General features: G+C 42.1%; 1 protein-coding gene across 3 annotated transcripts in view; it reads right to left on the bottom strand.

The window, feature by feature from the left end:
- ATP6V1C1 (ATPase H+ transporting V1 subunit C1) overlaps window positions 1–12425 on the bottom strand; it is a 163582-nt gene that overhangs the window by 100996 nt on the left and 50161 nt on the right. For all 3 annotated transcript variants that reach the window (XM_029591850.1, XM_029591851.1, XM_029591849.1), the window contains one exon: window positions 11548–11714. In XM_029591850.1, the coding sequence (XP_029447710.1) occupies window positions 11548–11679 (132 nt within the window). In that variant the 5' untranslated portion in view covers window positions 11680–11714. The remainder of the gene's footprint in view (window positions 1–11547; window positions 11715–12425) is intronic.

Genomic DNA, 12425 nt, shown 5'->3' with positions numbered 1-12425 from the left:
TTATTGCTGAGCATGCACAGGGGTTCCTGCACACTTGCTGCCTCATGAGCCTGTCTGTCGATTGCAGAGTTTAGCTTTAGCAAGGTTCTTCAGGGAGTCGGGCAGATATTAAGCATGATTAACTCATGCTGCTGTCTATGGAGAACCCCATTTATGATAAGCATACCTGCTTTCTCCATTGACAATCAGGGATGAATTAGCCATGACATATGGGGAGTCCAAAGCTGAGGACTGCGTGGCGGAGCTCTTACTGATTAAGCAACCTGGACTCCCCCCCTATGGAGAGTGGAGCACTGGGTGAACAGGTTGCACAAAACTGCTTGCCCAAAGTTACAGACAATAGTGGGACGTGAAAGTGTGAAATGATAACCAAGTTGTACCTTTGCAAATGTATTTGACTGAGACAGCTTTTAGGTAAGCCACTGAGATAATTAGGGCTCTTACTTGATAAGCCTTGACAGAATCTGATCTGAAGGCCACCCAGATCATAAAAATATGTAATACAGTCTGCTAGCCAGACAGACAATGTACATTGACAATAGCTAAGCCCAGTCTGTTAGGATCATAGGAGATGAAAGGTTGAGAAGTCCAATGATGTAGTTCTCTGCAGATAATAAACTAAGATCCTTTTACAGTCCAATGACTGGAGGAACTTATCCCATTTATGTGCATGAAGTCTTGGAAAGAAGGTGAACAAAACAATGAAATGCAGATACAAATGAAATGCAGAAAACATTTTAGGCAGAAACTTATTTATTTATTTAGTAACTTTTATATACCGACGAACGTTGGGAACATCTCGTCGGTTTACATATAACAGAACTGAGCAACAGGCTTTACAATTTTTGCGTAATTAGATAATTAAATAAGGAACATTCAGAGCATACAAATAACAGATTAGATTATATAAGTAAAATTATAAAAGTGTGATACATGAAAGAGGTTATCTAAACGGGGGTGGGGGGAGGGGGAGGGGGAGATTCTGATATATAGGAGGGTATCCACAATTAAAGGAGGTATATATACACGTGATTGGGAACAGATTTTTTTATATATAAGTTTTTTATATACAATATGTAGTCCTGATAAATTCACTTTATGGGGGGTGAGGGGAAGAGGTAGTTTAGAGTAGAGGGAGGGGGTGAAAAGGAGGTGGAAAATAGGTGGGGGGAGAGGGAGGGGGAGAGGTTAGGAGTTGTAGGGGGTGGGGTTAGAGTGGTTGTGTGAATATAAGGGGTAGAAGTAATTGAGGAGCTAGGATTGGAGACTTAGGATGAGTGCAGAGAACCACCTTTTTGTGGAAAAATTGTAGGTATGGAGAGAAAGCAACCAATGCTTGTAGCTCACATACTCTTCTAGCCAAAGTGATGGCGACCAGGAATACCACTTTCCATGTTAGAAACCTTAAGGAAGCCAACCCCAATGGCTTGTAGAGAGACTTCATCAATTGTACCAAGATGATACTGATATCCCATGGCACTGGTGGCTTTGCAACCGGAGATTTTGCATGCCACAAGCCCTTCATGAACTTTGAAACCAAGGGATAAGTGGTGACTGGTTCTCCATCCACCTAAGGGAGATAAACAGCAATGGCATCGAGACAGACATTGTACTGAGACCGAAAGAGGAAGGGGAAAATAAGTATTGAAGCAGATCTTTTGGAGTACAAGTGAATAGATTCAGGGAGCCTGCTTGATACCAGGATGAGAAAGCATGCCCTTTGGGTAGGAGGCTGCCTAGCTGAAATCACGTCCTCAACCTACTTAGATAGTGGCAACAAAGACTATCAAACTCTCAACATCCATGCCATCAAGTTGAAGGACAGGGAGGCTTAATGACAGACAACCTTCCTCTTGAGTTAGCAGAGCTGAATTGGATATCAGAGGGATCAGTGTATGGACTGAAAACCTGACTAGGTAAAAGAACAACACTTGTCTTTACTGGCCAAGCTGGAACAAAAACGATAAGACATACCTAGGCTTTGAGTACCTTCTGACCATCCTTGCCACTAACAGATGTGGAGGAAAAGCATACAGCAGATTTGCATTCCACCTGAGCAGATCTGATCTTGCTTTGAAGATTGGAGCAAAATTTGTTAACTTTGATGTTTTCTTACGTGAACAAGTTGATTGATAGCTGACCCCCAAAGTCAAATGGCCTGTCTGCCACACTCTGATACAGGGACCACCTATAGGGGTAAAAACTTTCCTGAAACAATCCACCAATATGTTGGAGAACCCAGTAAGGTAAGCTGTTTGGAGAAAAGCTCTGACAAAGTCCACTCCCAAATTCTCAGATTCCTGGCAGAGGGTCCAAGATCCTGTGCCCACTTGTTTGTTCATGTAGAACATTGCCACTTGGCTGTTGGTATAAATCAGAATTCTTTTTTTCACTAAAGGCGCAAGAATATTCTCAATACATGGCAAATAGCTTGTAGCTCTAAGACATTGATCAGAAACAGATGCTACGTTGCTGATCAGATCCTCTGAGTTTGCAAGGAGCTTGTGTGCACACCCCCACCCACTGGTGGATGCATCAGTCATCAGAATTACCTGATGAGGAAGAACTCAGAGGGGAACCTATCTTCAGGACATTCAGGTCTAACTACCACTGTAGGGAGGACATTCAAGTCTAACTACCACTGTAGGGATATTTTCTTTATCGTGGTCACCCTTACGGAGTGCTATAACGGCTGACACAATTGATCCTGTTGTATCCTCTGGCCCAAAGCTAGAGAAAAATCATAAGAACATAAGAACTGCCATAATGGGTCAGACCAAGAGTCCATCAAACCTAGTATTCTGTTTCCAACAGTGGCCAATCCAGGTCACAAGTATCTGGCAAGATCCTAAATAATAGATAGATCCCATGCTGTCTAGGGTTAAGTAGAGGCTTTACCCAAGTCTACCTGGTTAATAGTAGTTTCCAGACTTCTCCAGGAGCTTGTCTAAACCTTTTTTAAACCCAGTTACGCTAACTGCTTTTACCACATCCTCCAGCAATGAATTCCAGAATTTGATTGTGAAATACCTACAGTACCTGAATGTAATCCACTTTGAAGCGCTGGAAAAAAAAAAAGCGGAATATAAGTCTAAATTTAAAAAAAAAAAAATTGATTGTGCTTTGAGTGGAAAAGAAAATAACAGATTTTAAAATGTGGTACTTACTAATTTTATGGAGTGTCCTCTAGTATTTTTATTTTTGGGGGAAAAAACGAGTAAATAACCGATTCAACGTACCCATTTTATTCCACTTGTGATTTTGTAGATCTCTGTCATATCTCCCTCAGCCATTTCTAGTATCCAAACTGAACAGCCTTAACCTTTTTAGCCTCTCTTTATAGGAAAGCTGTTTTTTTATTTAAATTTTATCAATCATATTAATGTAATAACATTTGTATAAAACAGCTGCAAGAATATAGCAATACAGAAAGTTGTGACATCTTAATGTAAGCATAATAAATCATGCTAATAAATAAAACAAGTAATGTGTTGATTGGGACTCTTGAAGTGTCGGAATGTCTGTATTGTCCCTTGTCTCTAATAGATATTGTCACTGAGTCATAGACATCACCGAGGATGGATTTCCCCTCCATTGCAGATACGGTTGCCACATCTGATTAAAGCCAGGAATGTTGTGATGCCTCTGGGCAGTTATCTTGTATAAGATACACATAGGGGTAGATTTTCAGACGAGCGCGAACAGCCTACTTTTGTTTGCGCTCCAGGCGCAAACAAAAGTACGCTGGATTTTAGTAGATACGCGCGTAGTCGCGCGTATCGGCTAAAATCCTGGATCGGCGCGCGCAAGGCTATCTATTTCGTATAGCCTGCGCGCGCCGAGCCGCGCAGCCTACCCCCGTTCCCTCCTAGGCCGCTCCGAAATCGGAGCGGCCTAGAAGGGAACTTTCCTTTGCCCTCCCCTCACCTTCCCCTCCCTTCCCCTACCTAACCCACCCGCCCGGCCCTGTCTAAACCCCCATCCTACCTTTGTCGGGGGATTTACACCTCCCGGAGGGAGGCGTAAATCCCCGCGCGCCAGCGGGCCTCCTGCGCGCCGGGCCGCGACCTGGGGGCGGGTACGGAGGGCGCGGCCACGCCCCCGGGCCGTAACCATGCCCCCGTACCCGCCCCCAAAACGCTGCCGACACGCCCCCGCAACGCCGCGCGCTCCAGCCCCGCCCCCGACACGCCTCCCGACACGCCCACTCCGAAAACCCCGGGACTTACGCGAGTCCCGGGGTTCTGCGCGCGCCGGTAAGCCTATGTAAAATAGGCTCACCGGCGCGCAGGGCCCTGCTCGCGTAAATCCGCCCGGTTTTGGGCGGATTTACGCGAGCAGGGCTCTGAAAATCCGCCCCATAGTGTCCAACTTTTGAAGTAAGTTGTTTACTGAGGGCATCAAGTCCTGCTTCCACGTGGCTGCCAATATACACCGCGTGCCCAAACATAATTGGGTAACTAGCACTCTTTCACTCTGAGAGCCCTCTATTGGGACATTCAGTAAAATTCTATCAGGTGTCAAGATAATAGCTCTACCCAGAATACAGTGTATAATGTCCGATACTTCCTTCCATAGGCGTCCCACTTTAGGGCAGTACCAGATTGGCCGCATCCTTTCCAGCACAAGTCAGTGGAGCAGAGTTTAGCACGATATAACCTATGAGGGGTAAAATACCAGCAAAATAAAACTTTAAATCCATTTTCCGCAAGGGAAATGGATACGGAGCATTTCTTAGTATGTAAGAATATCAGATCCCACTCTTCTCTGGAAAGAGATTTATCCAGATCTTGCTCCCATGCTTTGATATAGTTTGGTATACACTGAGGGGCATTCTGTATAAGACCATAAATCTTGGAAAGCCCTCCCTTTATCCGATCTGCTAACTCGCACCACCCCTCAAACTGCGGTTTCCCCTGACACAATTCCCTTTCTATGGATGCTTTCTTTATGAAATGACATATTTGAATATAAAGGTAAACGTTAGTAGATTGTAACTGAAATAGGTCCCGAAGTTGAGCAAAGGACAAAACTCCCTCTTGGTCCCAACATCTCGCCTAAAGTCAAAATACTCTTATTCTTCCATTCTTGGAAAAGGGAAGTTTCCAAACCTGGGAAAAAGTTCCTATTGTGAAATAGGTAGGTATTGTGAAAATATTCCCTCGAACCTATTATGAAAGTTTCCACTGATCCAAAATACACGGTGTGGTTTGTAAGGATAAAGACAAAACGCCCTGAAATCTCCAAGTGTTACGCAGTTGCCATATAAGTGCCCTAATCGGCATGCCTCCCAACACCACTTGTTCAATATTAATCCAACTGGGAAGATCTCCTTTTTTATGCCACGCTAAAACAGCACTCAGTTGTGCTGCCGCATAATACCCCTGTAGTTGAAGAACCCCCATACCTCCTCTTAGTTTATGTCTAAAAAGCACGTTTTGAGTCACCCTAGGGATTCTCCGTTTCCAGATGAAAGAAAATAAGCGTTTCTGCCATAGTTTCAGCATTGCCATTGGGATAGATATTGGTAGTGACTGAAACAGAGTTAAATTTAGGTAGAATGGTCATTTTTATCATTGCTATTCTCCCTGTCCAAGCGATTGAGTAGTCTTCCCAACTGTCCAAGTCATGGAAAAGCTTACCCTCCAAACAATTAAGAGCTCCCCTGCCCAATCGCGCCCCATGCCCCACAGTCTTCACCCTATCCTTGTACATAGTTATGTTTTTAATTTTTAATTTAATCAATTTCCTAATTGTTTTAATTGCTTTATTTACATTGCATTTGTTTTCCCATGTTGCCTTTGTGCCTGTTTTTGCTCCTTCCATACTTTCTATTGGTTCTATGTACCCCCTTCCCCCTCCCTGTTCAATGTATTTTCCATTCTTTTGTTCCACTGTAAACAGATATGATGTTTCGACTAATATCGGTATAAAAAATTTTTTAAATAAAAGCTTGGAAATCATGGGTGTATAATTCAGCTTGAACAAGTCTTCTAAGTTATTACTAAGCAAGATGCCCAGATACTTAATATGTTTCCTGGCCCTCTTAAAAGGGAATTTTGTTCTCAAGGGGGCGATCTGATCATTAGATAGGGATATATTGAGTACTTCAGATTTGTCAAGATTCAGTCAGAAACCTGATACTGAGCTGAAGGCTTGCAGCTGATCTACTACTCCAGCTAAAGATTTTTGAGGCTCTGATAGAGTAAACATGTCATCTGCGAACAGTGACATTTTATAATCTGTGTCCCCCACCCGTATCCCAGAGATGGATGCTTCCCCTCTAACTCTAGAAGTGAACAGCTCTAGAAATAGTGCAAACAACAACGGAGATAACGGGCATCCCTGCCTCATACCCCTGTTTATAGGGAACGGTTCTGAATATACACCATTCACTTTAACCCGGGCTTGTGGATTCTCGTATAATTTAAGTAGCCAATTGCAAAAGTTCAGACCAAAATTCATTTTCTCTAAAGTTTTAAACAGAAATGGCCAATGGACCATGTCAAAGGTCTTTTATGCATCAATGGCAAGCAATATTGTCGGAGTATTATGCTGTTTCGCACACCATAAAAGGTCCATAATTTTCCAGACATTATCCATGGCTTTCCTCCCTGGGATAAATCCCACCTGGTCTGGATGTGTCAATTTTGCCATTACCCTATTGAGGCGATTGGCCAAAATTTTTGCCAAGACTTTTAGGTCAATATTTATTAAAGATATAGGCCTATATCACCGACATTCCAGGGGATCTCCAATATGGTGATCCCTGCTACATTTGCGCCCCTTGAGAGCGAGTTTCCCTCCTGAAGGGCATTATAGGCCTCCATTAAATAAGGGACCAATTGATCTCTGAACTTTTTATAAAATAATCCCGTATACCCGTCTAGTCCTAGGGCTTTATTAATCTTAAGCTCTTTCACAGCTTGCCTAATTTCCATAGGGGATATACTACATTCAAAAAACTGTAGTTCCTCCTCTGTTAACTGTGGAAGTTCTATGGCATCTAAATATTGTTTAATGCCTTCTTCTGAAATAGTTGAGTTGGCTGTATATAAAGCTCCATAAAACTGTTGAAATCGCTGTTGGATTTCAGCTGGCAAAGTCAATTTAGAACCATCCTCTGCCTTAATTCTTAAAATTTGATGTTGAGCTATTTGTTTTTTTTCAGCTTTTGAGCCAGCAGTCTGCCAGCCTTAGTGCCCCACTCGAAGTGGTCTTGTTTGACCTTCTGAAGCTGGAAGGCAAAATCAGTAGCCTGTACTTCTTTTAGAGAATTTCTAGCTTTCTGTAGTTGTGTGTAGACCTGCGGGGATAATGATGCCTTATGCTTCCTCTCTAATTGGGATATTTCATTAAGTAGTGTGGCTATTGTCCTTTGCTTCACCTTTTTCTGATATGAGGCTTGAGATATGAATCGGCCCCTTAGGACTGCTTTTAAACAATCCCAAAAGAGAAATTTAGATGCCATGGTTTCCCCATTAAACTGTTGGTATTCCTCAATCGCCCCACGTACCTCCTGACAAAAGGGGTCATCCTCCAGCAAAACATTATTTAGTTTCCAATATCTAATCCCAGATTTCACAACTTGCAAATTAAATTTTATCCAAGTCGGGGCGTGGTCCGACCATGTAATGGGACCTATACCAGATTCCCTGACCCTGAGGCAAAGTACCCCATCCACTAAGAAGAAATCAATCCTAGAGTAGGATTTACGTGGATGAGAATAAAATGTGTAATCCCTATTAGTAGGGTTTCTGCACCGCCAAATGTCCTGCAGATCTCTGTCCCTAATAAGTTTGTTAAGATGGATACGACCCAACTTAGTACCCCCTCCTCTGCCAGAGGAATTATCTATACGAGGTTGGTAGGTTATTTAAAATTGTCTGCCAGGATCAGATGCCCCACATCATTCCTATCCAACAAAAGCCCCAGTTTGTCAAAAAAAAGCCTGATTGTCCATACTGGGAGCATATATGTTCAATAACGTATACTTGTCCCGGTCTATTTCTATTTATAAGAGTAAATAACATCCCAAAGGGTCTTCTAAAGATTGTACCACTTGACACTGTAAATCTTTATGTAGTAGGATGCTGACCCCTGAGTAACGGGCCAGTTTTGAGGCTGCAGGTGGTATTGGCACGGAAAAAGTAGCCAGTTTAGTAGCCTTTCGTACCTGCGTTTCAAATGCGTTTCATGTAAGAACAAGATATCAGCCCTCGATTGATGGGCCTCTGTTCTAAACATTTGATGTTTCTGGGGACTGTTTAACCCCTTAACATTAAGGGAAAACATTTTAATCTACATCATTTCTGATCAAGGGTAATGAAGCTTTCATGCTCCAAAGTCCCATGCCGCAACCTCCAGATCTCAGATCACCTTCTCTCAATCTCTCCATACACCACTGTTTCCTAGTCTCCCACCCAGGGGGAAACCGTTCTTGATTGATATAAAAGTGTTTATCCTGCATGAATATGTAATATGATAAACCCACAAATACCTCCCACCCTCCACCCTGAACCCTCCCTCTTATAACGTTAAGAGCACCGCATCTCTGTACTGTTGACATGTCTGCGTGAGCCAAGTGAGGCAGGATTATCCATGGAACCTGCTCCCCTCCCCCGGACCAACAACCATATAACAACAATTATGTAAAACTGAAAATAAACCTCTAATACATATGAGTATTAATTCATAACACAACCTCCGCTCATAACGAGTTCTCTAGAACCTGGGTTTGTGAGATTTGGACTAGATCTGCAGTAGAACTGTTCAGCCGTTCCCTTTATCCTGCTCTGAGTGTGGGTCTCCAGAGTTTCTACACAGTCTCTTGCCACCTTTGCTAACTCGCTGCCACCTGGGGGTGTCCACTGCGGTTGTATTATGTACTTGCTTTCCAATAGCAGCTAACTTCACCACATGGCCTGCTTCTTCGATGATTTTGGCTTTCGTGGTTGCTCCTTGGATGGTCATGGCAATGACAAATGGAAATAGCTTGCGATAGCGGATTCCCTCCTTTCTCAGGACTGTAGTAATATCTTTAAAGTCCATCCTTTTTTTCAGCATTAAGGGGGAGATATCCGCAAAAATCATTATATGATGGGATTCCCACACCCAGGATTGTTGTCTTCTGGCTGCCAAATAAATCTTTTCCTTTACAGAGTATTTGGAAAAACAGACAGACAATGTCCCTCTGTTTTCCATTTACTTTGAGACCTAGAGATCGATGAGTGTGCTCTAATTCTATCTCAGGCATTTCCACAGGTCCTGCAGTGTTGTTGTCCTGCTGAAGTAAAAAGTTGCAGATTTTTTGTATAGTTGTTCTGCAATCTATATACTCCTCAGTTTCAGGTTACTACAGCGGCTCCTGTTTTCAAGATCCTCTAGTTTTGCCATTAAATCTTTATTATCGTTTGTTTGCTGTGAAACTGAGTTTTGCAGGGAGTCTATCTTTACAGCCTGAGCATCTAAGCGCATGTCACACTGGTCCACTCTTCTTCCTATTTCTGCCATTTCTTCCTTAATGTCGTCTGTTGAGGTAAGAAGTTCTTTTTTAGTCTCCTTCATCTCCCTCCTCAAATCGCTAAACCAGCGTCTGAATTCATCGCGGGTAGGGAGCTCTGCGATTTGCGCCGCGGTTCCACCTATTTCTCCCCCCTCCAAGGCCTCGTGTTCACCCAAGCTCAGGGCTTCCGTGTCTCCCGCAGGCCCGTCCTTTAAATTAGCATTTTCCACATAGGAAAAGTGGCAAAAATCTGGGCTTTTTTTTTCTTTTGGGCCATAATGGGCAGAGTAGTTACTTATCTCTCCGTTTTGGTAGCTGGAAAAACAGTTCCTCTCCCTTTTCAGTTCGGGGAAGGCAGGAGCTCCGGATTATGCAGCCATTTTGTTCCGTGGCGAGAGCAACCCCCCAGGAAAGCTGTTTCATCCCCTTTATCATTTTGTTTTCCCTTCTCTGAAACTTTTCCAGTTTGGTTTTTGAGATGCAGTGACAATTGCACACAGTATTCTAGGTGCAGCCTCACCATGGAGCGATACGGAGGTATTATAACATTCTTTGTTTTATTTTCCATGAGCGGTATATCAGGTTTAGTACTTATAAACCAGGGAAACAAACATTCCTTTCCTAATAATTCCTAACCTTGTTTGCTTTTTTGATGGCTACCACACACTGAGCTGAGGATTTCAAAGTATTGTCCGTGATGACAACCAGATCCTTTTCCTAGATGTTAATTCTTAATATTGGAACCTATCATGTAATTACCGTATGGATTATTTTTTCCTAAGTGCATCACTTGCACTTGTCCACACTAAAGATCATCTGCCATTTGAATGCCCAGTTTCCCAGTCTCGCAAGGTCCTCCTGCAATTTCTCACAATCAGTTTGTGATTTAACAACCCTGAATAATTTAATGTCATCTGTAAATTTGATCAACTCACTCGTCTACTCTTCACAGATAATTTATAAATATATTAAAAAGCACTGGTCCCAGTACAGATCCTTGAAGCATTCAAAGGAGAAAATCATTTAAATTGTATTTTATCTTCAATTATTATTAAGGGCACAATTTTTGGTAGAATGCTAAAACATATACCCTGAAGAAACAAAATCAATCATTAAAATATCCTGACAAGACAGCCCAGTTATGTTTTGTGGAACATGACTGACAGCAAGATCAACACACCAACACAGCATATTATACATAATGATTATCTTGCAGTTAAGATTTGCTGCAAAACTGATTCAAATCTGCACACACTCTTCTTGATTAGCAATGATTACTATAAAAAAGTTTGCTGAAAATATTCTCTGGTGTTGCCCACCCCATGTCTGGATACTGCCGCTCCCCTGTTTCCATCCTGGCACCTAAACTTGGAAGTGGCTTCTAGGTTCGTTCAGGCCTGCTACCATGAATGTGGTCCCACAGCTCCTTACTCCAGTCTCATGATGAGCCCCAGGCATGGGTCTGATGCTGAGTTTTTGAAATGTTTTTATGAGTCATCTTTATGGTTTCCTCTTCCCATTCATACTCTAAGTATGTTCGCAGAGAAAAAGATGAATGCCTCCTTTAAAATTACTGCCTATACTAGCTGCTTGTCATCCAGCAACTGTCACTGTACATTGCACTTGGCTCTAACCGCAGAAGTCATGAGAGTTACATTAGCAACACATCCTGTCTAAAGAGTATGAACTTAGGCTGCTTTGTGTCTTGGGTTAGAAGTATAGTTTGTTATACAACCACTAAGCTGTTGAGCCAAACCCAACATTACTAAATAGAATAAATGATTTGATAGAAAATGAAGATCAGTACTTAATGTATTTAAATTCTCAGGAAAAGTACAAACTAAAATGTCATATTTTAGATCAAGAAGGAATTTTCTTCCTTTTCACAGAGCTTCAAAACTGGCTTCAGATTTAGTGGACTTTTTTCCACCAACATCTGAATTATCACATAGGGAGAGATTTTAAGCAATTAGAAACATGGACTCAAAAGATCTCTAGTTTTCTAACAAGCTATGTACCTTTTAGTGATCAAATAAACTTACCTTTAAATCAGGAATATTGAACTTTGAATTAGTAGAGAGACTGTTACTTTTTGATGTTGCAGAATGTAGTTTTTCCCATGTCTGTTGACATGTTTTCTCCCCAGGTGCAGAAATCAACCAAAATTCTGTCATGCTTGTCTTTACTCAATCTTCTTGCAGATGATACACTGAAAAAGAAAGCAAAAATACTACATAAGAACATAAGAAAATGCCATACTGGGTCCGACCAAGGGTCCATCAAGCCCAGCATCCTGTTTCCAACAGTGGCCAATCCAGGCCATAAGAACCTGGCAAGTACCCAAAAACTAAGTCTATTCCATGTAACCATTGCTAATGGCAGTGGCTATTCTCTAAGTGAACTTAATAGCAGGTAATGGACTTCTCCTCCAAGAACTTATCCAATCCTTTTTTAAACACAGCTATACTAACTGCACGAACCACATTCTCTGGCAACAAATTCCAGAGTTTAATTGTGCGTTGAGTAAAAAAGAACTTTCTCCGATTAGTTTTAAATGTGCCCCATGCTAACTTCATGGAGTGTCCCCTAGTCTTTCTACTATCCGAAAGAGTAAATAACCGATTCACATCTACCCGTTCTAGACCTCTCATGATTTTAAACACCTCTATCATATCCCCCCTCAGTCGTCTCTTCTCCAAGCTGAAAAGTCCTAACCTCTTTAGTCTTTCCTCATAGGGGAGTTGTTCCATTCCCCTTATCATTTTGGTAGCCCTTCTCTGTACCTTCTCCATCGCAATTATATCTTTTTTGAGATGCGGCGACCAGAATTGTACACAGTATTCAAGGTGCGGTCTCACCATGGAGCGATACAGAGGCATTATGACATTTTCCGTTTTATTCATCATTCCTTTTCTAATAA

This window comes from Rhinatrema bivittatum, chromosome 2 (genome assembly GCF_901001135.1).
Source record: "Rhinatrema bivittatum chromosome 2, aRhiBiv1.1, whole genome shotgun sequence".
Taxonomy (NCBI): domain Eukaryota; kingdom Metazoa; phylum Chordata; class Amphibia; order Gymnophiona; family Rhinatrematidae; genus Rhinatrema; species Rhinatrema bivittatum.
The sequence above is the reverse complement of the archived record's forward strand: the minus strand, read 5'-3'. Positions and strand labels throughout refer to the sequence as shown.